The sequence below is a fragment of the Tetranychus urticae genome, chromosome 1 (genome assembly GCF_039701765.1).
Source record: "Tetranychus urticae isolate SD_2017Ah chromosome 1, NJAU_TeUrti_SD_1.0, whole genome shotgun sequence".
Lineage (NCBI taxonomy): Eukaryota > Metazoa > Arthropoda > Arachnida > Trombidiformes > Tetranychidae > Tetranychus > Tetranychus urticae.
The window spans coordinates 15129131-15140032 of NC_142958.1; the positions used below are offsets into that span (position 1 = coordinate 15129131).

General features: G+C 33.3%; 4 protein-coding genes across 8 annotated transcripts; 1 reads left to right on the forward strand and 3 right to left on the reverse strand.

Annotated features, from left to right (window-relative positions):
* Positions 1 to 42: 42 nt before the first annotated feature.
* LOC107367751 (uncharacterized) lies at positions 43 to 1921 on the reverse strand. The gene is made up of 4 exons (XM_015935506.3): positions 1656 to 1921; positions 1330 to 1546; positions 913 to 1045; positions 43 to 794 (listed from the first exon to the last, which is right to left on the reverse strand). The coding sequence occupies exons 1-4, from the start codon at positions 1662 to 1664 to the stop codon at positions 224 to 226; spliced, it is 930 nt and encodes a 309-aa protein (XP_015790992.1). The 5' UTR covers positions 1665 to 1921; the 3' UTR covers positions 43 to 223.
* Positions 1922 to 1956: 35 nt separating this feature from the next.
* LOC107367749 (DC-STAMP domain-containing protein 2-like) lies at positions 1957 to 4565 on the forward strand. The gene is made up of 3 exons (XM_015935504.3): positions 1957 to 2832; positions 2895 to 3594; positions 3671 to 4565. Exons 1-3 carry the CDS (start codon positions 1957 to 1959, stop codon positions 4522 to 4524), a joined length of 2430 nt encoding a protein of 809 aa, XP_015790990.2. The 3' UTR covers positions 4525 to 4565.
* LOC107367750 (A disintegrin and metalloproteinase with thrombospondin motifs 1-like) lies at positions 4561 to 6366 on the reverse strand. Its single transcript, XM_015935505.3, has 7 exons — positions 6195 to 6366; positions 5716 to 6097; positions 5584 to 5636; positions 5418 to 5514; positions 5310 to 5338; positions 5133 to 5226; positions 4561 to 5021 (listed from the first exon to the last, which is right to left on the reverse strand). The coding sequence occupies exons 1-7, from the start codon at positions 6340 to 6342 to the stop codon at positions 4703 to 4705; spliced, it is 1122 nt and encodes a 373-aa protein (XP_015790991.2). The 5' UTR covers positions 6343 to 6366; the 3' UTR covers positions 4561 to 4702.
* Positions 6367 to 6467: 101 nt separating this feature from the next.
* Positions 6468 to 9213, reverse strand: noi (splicing factor 3a subunit 3 noi). Of its 5 annotated transcripts, none has more exons than XR_016200203.1 (7): positions 9019 to 9213; positions 8335 to 8925; positions 8115 to 8251; positions 7344 to 8037; positions 7089 to 7253; positions 6919 to 7008; positions 6468 to 6851 (listed from the first exon to the last, which is right to left on the reverse strand). XR_016200203.1 is itself a non-coding variant. In XM_015935522.3 (4 exons), exons 1-4 carry the CDS (start codon positions 9112 to 9114, stop codon positions 7356 to 7358), a joined length of 1506 nt encoding a protein of 501 aa, XP_015791008.2. In that variant the 5' UTR covers positions 9115 to 9213; the 3' UTR covers positions 7249 to 7355. The 5 variants fall into 5 exon arrangements, 1 of the variants encoding a protein (XP_015791008.2); XR_001569976.3 differs by having other exon boundaries at positions 6468 to 6875; XR_016200204.1 differs by having other exon boundaries at positions 7316 to 8037.
* Between the last annotated feature and the right edge of the window lie 1689 nt (positions 9214 to 10902).

The following is a 10902-nucleotide window of genomic DNA, read 5'->3' on the forward strand; positions in this document are numbered from 1 at the left end:
TAAGCTAAACATTTATCCGAGTTGGCAATGAAAAAAGTCAAATTGTTAACTATCGATTAAATAGTTGCTTTATTATTTGTTGATGTATAAAAACAAAAAATTGGTAAAAATAATAATCATAATAATAGTAATGATACTAGTAAAACTAATAATAAAGGGCTAATAAACTGTCTATACTGGGATAAGTGTAATAATGTAAATTATAACAAGAAATAGATTGTCATCAAAATTTAAAGTCTACTAAAAAATTCCAATTATCCAGGTTAGCATTGCCAATAAGTTTGTCAAGGGCTTCAAAATCCAATAGGTCAGGTTGAGGTTGCAATTGCAATTGTTGGTGTTGATCGGGTAGCAATTGAAGGGAACACAAATTTTGATTGGCTGATGTTATTGTTGGCGTTGATGATGTAGATGTTGGCGGTGTTGGTGTAGTTGGTGTTATCGGTGTGGTTGGTTCCTCTTTAATGTAGTGAACAGGGAAACCGTGTGACCTTTGACATGGTCGCTGTGAATCAAATAGGTGAGAGGGTGGTTGATAAGGGAGTAGCTGTTGTTGAAGTTGAGATTGCTCGAACTCAATATGATGATGAGGCCCGGCTGATTGTGGTGGGTGAGGTTGATGAGGATGATGTGATGTGTCGGGCTCAATGAAAGCAGCATAACAGTGATCACCAAATAAACCATGGTACCCATTGAGATCACTTCCATTGGGATCACTGATGGTTAACGAGTCCAGAGGATTTGATGAACAACATGTTGGCATAAGATTATAATTGTATTGAACAAATTGTGTGCTTTTCCCATTCAGATCGCAAGAGTTGATAAAGATATTGAAATGAAAGAAATACAAAACATTAATTAGATAATCAATTCATAATTAGGTAAACATTAACAATTGACAAATTTAGTTACTTTGTAATATTTGGAAGACCCATAACATTTTCACTGGATTCGCTGTTATTTCTTCTTAAAGTGATCTTTTGCATGTACTTTCGTTTTCTCTCGGCTTTCCGTTGGCGAGCCTCCAATGGACTGTAATAATAACCTAAAATACAAGATAAACAATTGAAAGATTAAACGATTAAACAAATCAATTTAAAAAAAAGACTATTAAATTTGAATCTTCTGATCAAATCTCAATGATTGAGCCTTGATCAGATTTCCTTGTTTCATCCAAACAAGATAGTCTAACACTGAAACTTGAATAACATTTATATTCAGGAAATTAAATCTCCTGATTATAATCAGATTTCTATACCTAATGATTGTATAAGAGGTTAATTTAATGGGAAAACAATCATTTGATGGTTATATTGAACATTTACTTACCAGGATATTTTTTCATATGATTGGCATGAGCTTCATTGGCTAAACAATGATAGGAATCTTTTTCAGCTGGATCCATTTTGCGCCATTTATCGCCCAAAATTTTACTAATCTGTTTATTGGTGTAAGATGGATATTGTTGGGCCACAGTCCGACGATACTTTTGACCAAACAACATAAAGGCATTCGGAGGTCGAGGAATCCTTTTTTCACTATAATTCTGTGTAATAAAATATCCAATGAAAAAAAAGAAACAAGCAATTAGTAAATGAAAGATTAATAGCATCGATTGTGTACCAAGACAATATTGAATAAACTCACTGACTTACCTTGTTCATGATATTATTTCAGATTATTTTTATATGAAAAACCTATGAAATTATTGACATCAAAAAGTGACAGAAGAAGGGAAACAAACAAAAAAGTTTAACAAAAAACTCACAACTAATAAATAAGAGAAGGCAAAAAGAAACAAAGAGAAACAAAATGCTAATATAATCCTTAAACTTGAAAGATTCAATAATCAAATGGATAAAATTATCCTTTAATTTGGTCCATCTTTAGCTATCCTGGATTTGTGCCTGGTATTTGTCTGGTTAAATAATCTTCACTGTGTTTAGGTGTTTACCGATGGGTGGTCTTTGCAGAGGAATCAAATTGTGTATTAAATTTTTTCGTATCAATCGATACCGAAAGAAGTATGAAAAGGCTAAGAGATTGGGTGCATCCACGAGCCCAATCACACTTGAAAAAAAGAAACTGTCCAGTACGAGGAAGAAAAAGTTCATGCTCGATGTTTTAACTTGCTTCATTTGGCGGAAAAAATCTTATGAAGAAACAGTTAAATCAGTGAAATCCATATTGACCCATCAAGAAACATATCGATTAGCCTTTTTCATTTACGGTCTAATATTTGCTTGGATTTTGTTTGCCATTTCCTATTATGTTGGATCGGATGACAGGTCGTTTCTGGCCATTAAAAGTGTCGCTCTTGTTGCTGCAGTGTCCTTTTCCATGGCATATTCACGTAAATTACGGTGCATTACCAGTCTATTGACTCCAACAGTTTTAACCTCCAAAGGACGTTATTTAATTTTCGTTGTAATTGCAAATTTAATAATTTACGGTCCAATAACTAATATGCGTTTTAATTTGTCGGAAAATGGGCGAATCGTTAAATGTGTCAGTGAAGTTATAATTGATCAGGCTACACAGTTGATTACAAAAAATCCAATTGTACTTTTTTTAAAAGATATGCTTGATCGCGCCAATGCACTATTTGAAGCTTCCAATGAACAATTGAAGGTTGTATTGAATGTGTTGGCTTCACTTTATCGTTCACTTGTTTTTATATTTCAACATGTTGTAGAGTTTGCCAAAAAGGTGGGCGATAATGCCATACGAATAATAGCAAGTATTAGAGGTTGGTGTTCAACAAAGATCATCAATACTCAAAGAAAGTGCATTGCAGATTTTAGTCCCATCATGGGCCACATCCTTTGCAGTGTAAGTATTCCGATTTTCCATTCTTCAAACACTATTTACAAATTTTTTTATCCCAATTTTAGGGTTATTATTTTATGCGTCTGCTGTGTTGGGTTGGTGAAGCGATATTCTACGTACCGTCATTGAATATTGATTGGATGAAGAAATTCCTCGTAATCATGTATGAAATTGCAGAAAAGCGCTTGAAAGAAGCATGGAACAATTTTGCCTCCGGCTTAGAAGATTATTTCGTGTTGAACATGACCATGGCTCATGAAAAGAAAATACATGAATATGAAAAGACCAATTATTCAGAAGCTTTGGAAAATTTACACGGAAAGATTGATGATCAAATGGGCCTGTTTGTCAAATTTTGTAAAATCTTATCCTATTTCAGTTATCTGCTGTTTTTGTATTGCGTTATCCGAGCTTGGTTATATTTGCAGAGATTTCTTCTCTGGGATTCTTTTGACAATGTTTACATCACCAAGCAGATTCATAAAATTGACTGGGAACGTTCATTGGCTGGTAAACCAACCATACTTCCATTGGGTTACATTTTTCGTCGCAAATACATCACTCCTTTTTCAATCCGAATGACATCCGATGAGTTGAGAAAATTGCAAACCAATATAGTCATCTATTTTATACATCTTGCTTGTATCGGTATTTTCCTGGCCCTTGAACACATTATTTACGCTCCTTTGGATATGACAAGAAAATATATGAATGACTTTGATTCTGAGATTCCTTTGCCAACGATAAAAGTTTTCACTAAACCAGGTAAATTGATGAACTTGATGCTGAACATGATGAAATTATCCTTAATCTATCCTTTAAATGTATCGTTGAAAAACAGAGAGCGGAGTATTGGCAGATATTATTAAATGGATGGGTGATTATTCCGCAAGTATTGAAAATATTACCAGTTTTTCTGAATCAATTGCCAAATGTAAACCAGATCCAATTGCACCTGACTATGATTTATATCAAAACATTGGATTTCTCACTTTAATTGTATTGATTGCCATCTTGTGTGAATCCTATGCATTAAGGTTTCGTTTCATGATAGCTGGTTCAATGTATCCGTCTAGGAAATTTGCTCGAGCAACTTGGCTTTACAATAGGATCCTTTCATCGGCTCCATTGGCCAAACTAGACGCTAAAGGTAAAATGCGAGCCAAAGTCTTAGGTACTTCAGCCACAGGTTCACCATCTCAGATTAAACGGATCATGTATTTAAATCCTTGTACAACCAAAATTTATAACCTGTTTGCGGGTAAACAAAGGTATTGTATTGTGTGTGGGGAAAGTGGACCTTTAAGTGACACGGTCAACTTTATCAATTGCATAAATATGGCTTGCAAGGCTAGCTATTGTAAACCTTGTTACTCTGAATTTGATAAAGCTTGTCCTCTCTGTGAATCAGTCAAATTAGATCCAAAGGTTGCAATAATTGATGAAGAGAAAGGATCAAGTGAAGATGATGAAATTTTTAAATTCATTTATGATGATGATTGGAACTTTCGTGGTCAAGATACTGAATCTGAGCCAGAAATGGATTTGAAAAAACTTGAACTGCGTCCACCAAAAGATTTTTCAAAGTATTTAAAGCCAAGGAACATTGAAGATGGACCAGTAGACTCAGATGCGTCAACAGCATCTGACAAAAATTACCCAAATGTTAAACATAGACGCAGAAACTTGAAATGAATACCAAACAAAATTAAAATTGTGTACAAATCTTGCTAGAAGGATCAATGACTTGAAATTTAATTGGTCTGCGACAAAAAATATTCATTCCCTGGTACAATTCAATTAGCCTTAACAGCAAAGAGTAACTCTTTGCTTAACAGACAATTTACAAGGATCTCAAGGTAGTCTGTGTCTGTTAAGGTTTTATGTTCAATGAAGATACTCCGTAAAATTTAGCACAATCTTCCACTGATTTACAAGTTCCTGCACAACAGATTCCACCATTATTACATGGTGTTCCTTCTAGTAAAGCTAGAGTTGTCCATTGAAACCATCTTAATTGACAAGTATACTTTCGGCATGATTCTCGTATAGCTGGAATTATGTTAACGCTTTTTCCCATCCTACAAACATCCAAATCAGTAAAGACTTGACCTGGTAAATCTTCAGGCATGTGGAATCCATCGGGTACCACTCCTAATTTCTGGTTATATAAACATTGGGAAGTTTCTGGCCTAATTTTATCAGTGAGAGAATAGGATAAGAATAATTAAAACATAATCATTTGCTGAATATTTTGACAAACATAAGAGAGAGGTTTAATTTAAAACTATCAATATCCTTACATATTGTCCTGAAATTGTTTAATGGCACAATCTGACCAGAAAGTTTTGAAAACACCAACTGAATCCGACATTATTGACGTTGTGTCCTCACAGCCTACAAAAGGAAATAAAGTATTTCATATTAAAACAAGATAAGCACAATAAATTCCTAAATTTAGTTTGATAATCAATACTTACCGACTTCACTGTCATGGTGAGCTCCAAAACTACGGTAATTGATACAATTTTACAAATTAATACCGTTCGTCCTATAATTGAGTAAATTTTTCACATTAAATTACTTACGCGTGACCCAATTCATGTAATAAAACCCAGATACTATCGAAATCATGGACTTCGCATAGAACGGCTTTGCTACATAAACTACCGACGAAGGCAACTCCTAAAAATAGATATTATCGTGTTAGCATCAATTGAATTCAACAGCGTAAAATAATCTTTCACTTGTTACCTAAAACATCAGCTCGGCGTACAGAGTCTTCCTTAGATATATGCAAATTTGACCTGAGAAAAAGCCAAACAATTTGAATGATTAAAAACCTAAAGACACAATAAATTTATTCAATTTGAATTAATTACTTACCCTGTTAAGAAGATAGCAGCGTCCCAATGAGATGAAAAAGCTTGTGGGTGAGCCAATGCATAAGAAGTAGCAGTGCTCAAAGACTGTTTTAGCTCTCGATTGCTAGCTAACCACAAAGATCCATTAGCAATTTCACTGAAAACAATACGAAATTCAATTTTACCACCGAAAATTTGCCTCAGCTTTGGCTCGTTAAATCTTAAATCAATTGTTTTAATCAAATATCTGAAAAATTTTGCATAGTCCAGGTTAACGGTTTGTAATCGACTAATTAAATCATAGTCACCAAAAAAAGCTAAATCTAAACCCGGCTTAACACTGTTTTGTAAAGATTGGGCGCCATGTTTGGATTTAAAAAAACTTTTGTCTTTTACATCTAAATCTAAATTAGTTATACAAGTGAAAATGATTAGAACATTAATAATTGAACGATCAAAATTGAATCGATAATTTGTATTAATTTCATGATATAGCTTAACCTTTTTTTGCTCCACAGAACTCAAATCTTTTTTCATTTTGGATACTTTGAACACTAAAAACTTGTAAAAACAAAAGAGATAATATGAGTAGAGTTGAATCGAAGTAATCACGAATTGAATAAACTAAGAGGTTATCAAATATTTTCATCACAGCTGTACAAATGGCTTAGCCTAAAATCACAATTTCATAGAGATTCTTAATTTCAAACAATGTCCTTTCTTATAATATTGCTGATTATTTTATGTGCTTCTTTTAATTAGAAGGGATTACAATTATTTGTCTGTAAAATTACGTGATAATTTTAATAGTCAAAAAGCGAGCAGAAATTTTACACTCTGATTACATAGGAAAAAATTAAATAATTATTTACAAATGGGGACTTTTAAAGTCTTGTTTTTTCAAATCTTCATGTTTTTTTGTTGACAACTGGTCCTTCTGAGTCTTCATATGCAGTGAATTTTTCCTTTTGTTTCTCATATTTTAGTTTGTGTCTTAAATCCAAATCTTAAGCCAAGGTAGTCAGTGTCTGTCAAGGTTGTATGTTCAATGAAGATACTCCGTAAAATTCAGTACATTCTTGTGGAATCCGTCGGGTACGACTCCTAATGTCTGGTTATATAAACACTGTGAAATTTCAAGCCATTCATAACCATTTCCTGGAGATTTTGAATGAACAAAAACTAAGGTTTTAAGGTTGAATTTAATAGCTATCAAAATCCTTACATATTGTCTTGAAATTTTGGTACAATTTTGAAAACACCAACTTAAACCGACATTATCGATGTTGTTTCATGTTGTTTGTTTCATCACAGCCTACAAAAGAAAAAGTATTTCATATTCAGACAAAATAATTCCAATAATTTTCTAAATTTAATTTGGTAATCAACACTTACCAACTTCATTATCATGGTGTGCTCCAAAACTGTGACAATCGATTCAATTTACAAATTAATTTACAGTAAATCTTTCGTTGCAAATTGTCACTTCGTGGGATTAGCATTCAGGCTATTTGTCTATAATATTTAGGTGAAATAGACCTTTCACGAATTTAAATAAATCTGTAAAATTACATGAGAAATTTAATAGTGAAAAGAGAGCAGGAATTTTACTTTCTAATTACATAGGAAAAAAATTGAATAAATATTTACGAATAGGGGCTTTTAAAGTAAGCCCTGTCTTTTTAAATCTTCATATGTTTTTTTGTTGACAACTCGTCCTTCTGAGTCTTCATATTCTTCTTCAGTTGCTGTCTGAAATTTTTCCTTTTGTTTCTCATCTTTTAGTTTATGCCATAATTTGAGAGCATCTTCAATTTGGGTTACATTCGCAAAATGAGCTGTATTTGGTATTCCAAGGCATCTCATTCCATGAGCATGACGCCACTCAGCAAAATGTAATTGAAAAGCTTTTGGTCCCTTGTAGGTTGCATTACCACAAATTTCACAAGTATAAGTTATATTAAGTCCATGCAATTTATACAACCAGTATGGAATCGGTTTACCATCCCAGCCAAGGGGCACATTTTTTGGGTTGTATATGACTTCAGAGTCTGGTTCATCTTCTGACTCTGTATCAGAATCTTCTTCATCAGAAGCTTCTCTTTCCCCTACTGTTCTGGCTTGTTTACGTTGGACATTTTCTTTTGTTGCATGTCTCTGATCTGAGAGAATATCAGAAAATTCATAAATTTGGGCCTCTAGTAATGCTATTTCCTTTTGCTTTTCTGAATCAAATGTTTTACGAGCCTTTCCTGGTCTTCCTTTGGCATATAAATTAGGATCTAATTCGTCCAGAGTTTTGTTCTTTGTTGCCCACAAACGATTAGCGCGTTCTTCTAGAGTTCTTTGGGGAGAGAATAAAACGATTTAGCAAACACGTGAAAATCAAAATAAAAGAAAGATAAATAGAAATTTAATTACCCTCCACATTTTAAGTTCAAAGCCAACAGGGCAGTCTTCAAACGGTCAAGGCCAAGAGACGCAAGTTCAGCAGCTGATGAAAATGCTGAAAGATCTAGCTGAGCTCCTGAATGGGTGAGAGCACTACTGGTTTCTTTCTAATAATTCAAGTTAACAAAAAAGCAATAAAAAATTTCAATTAAAAACTAATTTAAATTAAAAGTTATTCAATAATGCTTACAGGCCATCCACGAAAGGTACCTGATTCCCATTCCTTTTCAAATTCCGAGGTTACTTGTTTCACTTTTTCTTCGAGGTCTAGTAAAGGCTTAACACGAGAACAGTAATCCATCAAGTACTCTAAAAGTGATTCAAGATATTGTTTATATTCGGTTGTCATCTTACGGTCTTTAGGTATATCAAAAAGCTTGTCAAATTGGCTTAGATAATTGAGATAGTCGATCTTTTCAACTCCTTTAAGATTTCGGTATTTGAGATAACAATCATTAAGGTCAAGAAATTTCCCATAACCCTCTTCTGCGGTGAAATCGACAAGATTAACATCGTTTCCAGATTCACGCATTTTAAGAAAATCATCGAATTCAATGGACATCGGGCGAACAGCTTCATTCGGGTTTTTCTTATAAAACTCTTTGATAACTCTGAGGCGACCATAAAATTCGGAAAATTCATTGCCACCAGTCATCGATGACATTTCATCTTTTCTTAAGCCTTCTTTATCTTCATAGGAGTTGATTAAATGTTGTGTAACTTGAATATACCGGTCCAGTAAATATTTTAACCGATGTTCACTATTAATTTGATCTTTGTTCTAAAATGAAAATATAAAATAAAATCAATTACAGAGAAAACAATCAACAAAGTATGGCAGCAATGATCAAACAACAAAAAGTAGAATACTTACAGATGTTTTCTTGGCCAACATTTCTTTAACCATTGTATCCTCTATTCTTTCACGTTCCTCATGCCAGCTTCTTTGTTGTTCAATAACTGACTCCATGGCTAATTAAATTGTACTATAAGCCAATCAAACAAAAAAATCAATTAACCACAATAAAATGAAAAAACCTAAAACAAAAACTATATCAGCTTATCATCAACCAGATTTTCAAACTGAAAAAGAGCGGCATGTTAGGGACTAAATAATAATTGAAATCTGCAGCAATTCTGTTTTAACATGATTTTTGTTACTCAAATCATTACTTGTATTGTAAAACTAAATTTTTAATTAAATTGAATTTAGTTTTTAGTTTTATTTTGTGTTTTAAATTACTTTTGAATGCTCTGTCTATCCAGGTAATCCATCAATTGTTTGATTTTCATTTATTTTGTGTCAGAACAATCAAGGTAAGTCTGGGTCTTTCAATACTGGGTCTTACTGAGTTCACCTCGGCATACAAATATTCACAAATCAAGCTGACAATGCAAATTGGAATCATGCATAAGAAGTACTTAAAAAATAGCTTGTAATTTTGTATATCTAGTTGATTGAAGTGAGCCAAAGCAGGATTGGGCTTGATGGAAGTTACATGGTAACCTTTTTTTGCTTAGAGTCTAGGCGCTTGTCAAGATACAATTGCCGTTTTTTGCGATATAAAAATCGACGAATTCAAATTGTTTCTAGCGAAATAGATTGATAGATGGCATGAGGAGGGAGCTTTGAATTCAATACAGTAAATAACAGATGAACGGTAAATGAACTTGTTGATCGATGCCATTTTGCATCGTGGTTGTTGTATACACAATAGCCCATTCGAACGGTAAAAGTATGATCTGGAGTAACAATAAAAACAAAACCTTTTGCTTCTTTCTCTCTCATAAATTCCTGCATTATCTCTCCCGTCGGCCTGTACAGTCCTCGTCTTAAAATCTCTTGTTGAGCTCGAGGAGAACCGCTATACACCAGGATTCTGCATAATGGCTCTTCCATCCACACTGGAATCTTACCGCAATCGGCAATATCTTCAAGTGAATCAATCGTTTTTATAGCTGCTTCAGATGTAAGATCTGTAGTGAAGGAACTGGAATAAAGCGCTGTTATAAAAAATATTTCGATCGAAGTACCACAAAATGAAAGGGATTGAAGAAAGAAATAGAAAAAGGAAAGCCAAGGATATAATTACATCTGAAGGGAATATCGAAAGTGATGTGAAGACATCCTCACGAACTATTCCAATTTCGGGTAAAGCTGAGAAAATGGTACAGGAAAGATCACCTAATACTGTTCCTGGTTAAGTCAAGTAATTGCACCAGGTGAAGGGTAGAGTTGCCCAAAATCATTCCAATCATAATCATTTGATAAAAATCATATAATCATTTAATCTTTAATTTTCATTTTGTCTAGCTTGTAAGCTTATCATTGGTTAAAACATAAATTTTGGTTTTGTAATTTTGTAATAATCCCTAACAATGACATCATAAGATTGTTTACTGTTGTCACAGTGATAATTGGTCAGAGCTTCTAAGCTTACATAACTATTCCTTTTCCTTTTTCTTTTGTTCTTTTCCTTCCGTTTAGTAACGTATATAAGGGTTCCTCATAATTGAGTTTAATTGTCTTTTTGATAGTCTTTTGAATCTGTCTTTTGATTGTAATCATTAAGTATCGAAGTGAACTGAATCTAAAATATCTTTAAGTGTTCTTTTGCAAATTCTGCTAATAAGTTGTTAAAAATTCATCTTCATGGTTTATAAACCTTCATCTATTTTTCTTATTCTTGGGTTAAATTTGGTGTCTAATTAAATATTTCAGTTTATCAACTTCCAGTGTTTTCTTATTTTCCCATTG

Bases quoted from the DNA above. Each gene is read 5' to 3' on its own strand.
- LOC107367751 (XM_015935506.3), bottom strand. The intron at 1,046-1,329 runs GTAAGTAAATGT...CTTGTATTTTAG, and splicing joins TCATATGAAAAAATATCCTG to GTTATTATTACAGTCCATTG. The intron at 795-912 runs GTAACTAAATTT...GAATGGGAAAAG, and splicing joins GGTCTTCCAAATATTACAAA to CACACAATTTGTTCAATACA.
- LOC107367749 (XM_015935504.3), top strand. From the start codon at position 1,957: ATGGGTGGTCTTTGCAGAGGAATCAAATTGTGTATTAAATTTTTTCGT. The intron at 2,833-2,894 runs GTAAGTATTCCG...TCCCAATTTTAG, and splicing joins TGGGCCACATCCTTTGCAGT to GGTTATTATTTTATGCGTCT. The intron at 3,595-3,670 runs GTAAATTGATGA...GTTGAAAAACAG, and splicing joins AAAAGTTTTCACTAAACCAG to AGAGCGGAGTATTGGCAGAT.
- LOC107367750 (XM_015935505.3), bottom strand. From the start codon at position 6,342: ATGAAAATATTTGATAACCTCTTAGTTTATTCAATTCGTGATTACTTC. The intron at 5,637-5,715 runs GTAAGTAATTAA...GCTTTTTCTCAG, and splicing joins GCTGCTATCTTCTTAACAGG to GTCAAATTTGCATATATCTA. The intron at 5,227-5,309 runs GTAAGTATTGAT...TTCCTTTTGTAG, and splicing joins TCACCATGACAGTGAAGTCG to GCTGTGAGGACACAACGTCA.
- noi (XM_015935522.3), bottom strand. From the start codon at position 9,114: ATGGAGTCAGTTATTGAACAACAAAGAAGCTGGCATGAGGAACGTGAA. The intron at 8,926-9,018 runs GTAAGTATTCTA...TTTTCATTTTAG, and splicing joins TGTTGGCCAAGAAAACATCT to AACAAAGATCAAATTAATAG. The intron at 8,038-8,114 runs GTAATTAAATTT...CTCTCCCCAAAG, and splicing joins TTGAACTTAAAATGTGGAGG to AACTCTAGAAGAACGCGCTA.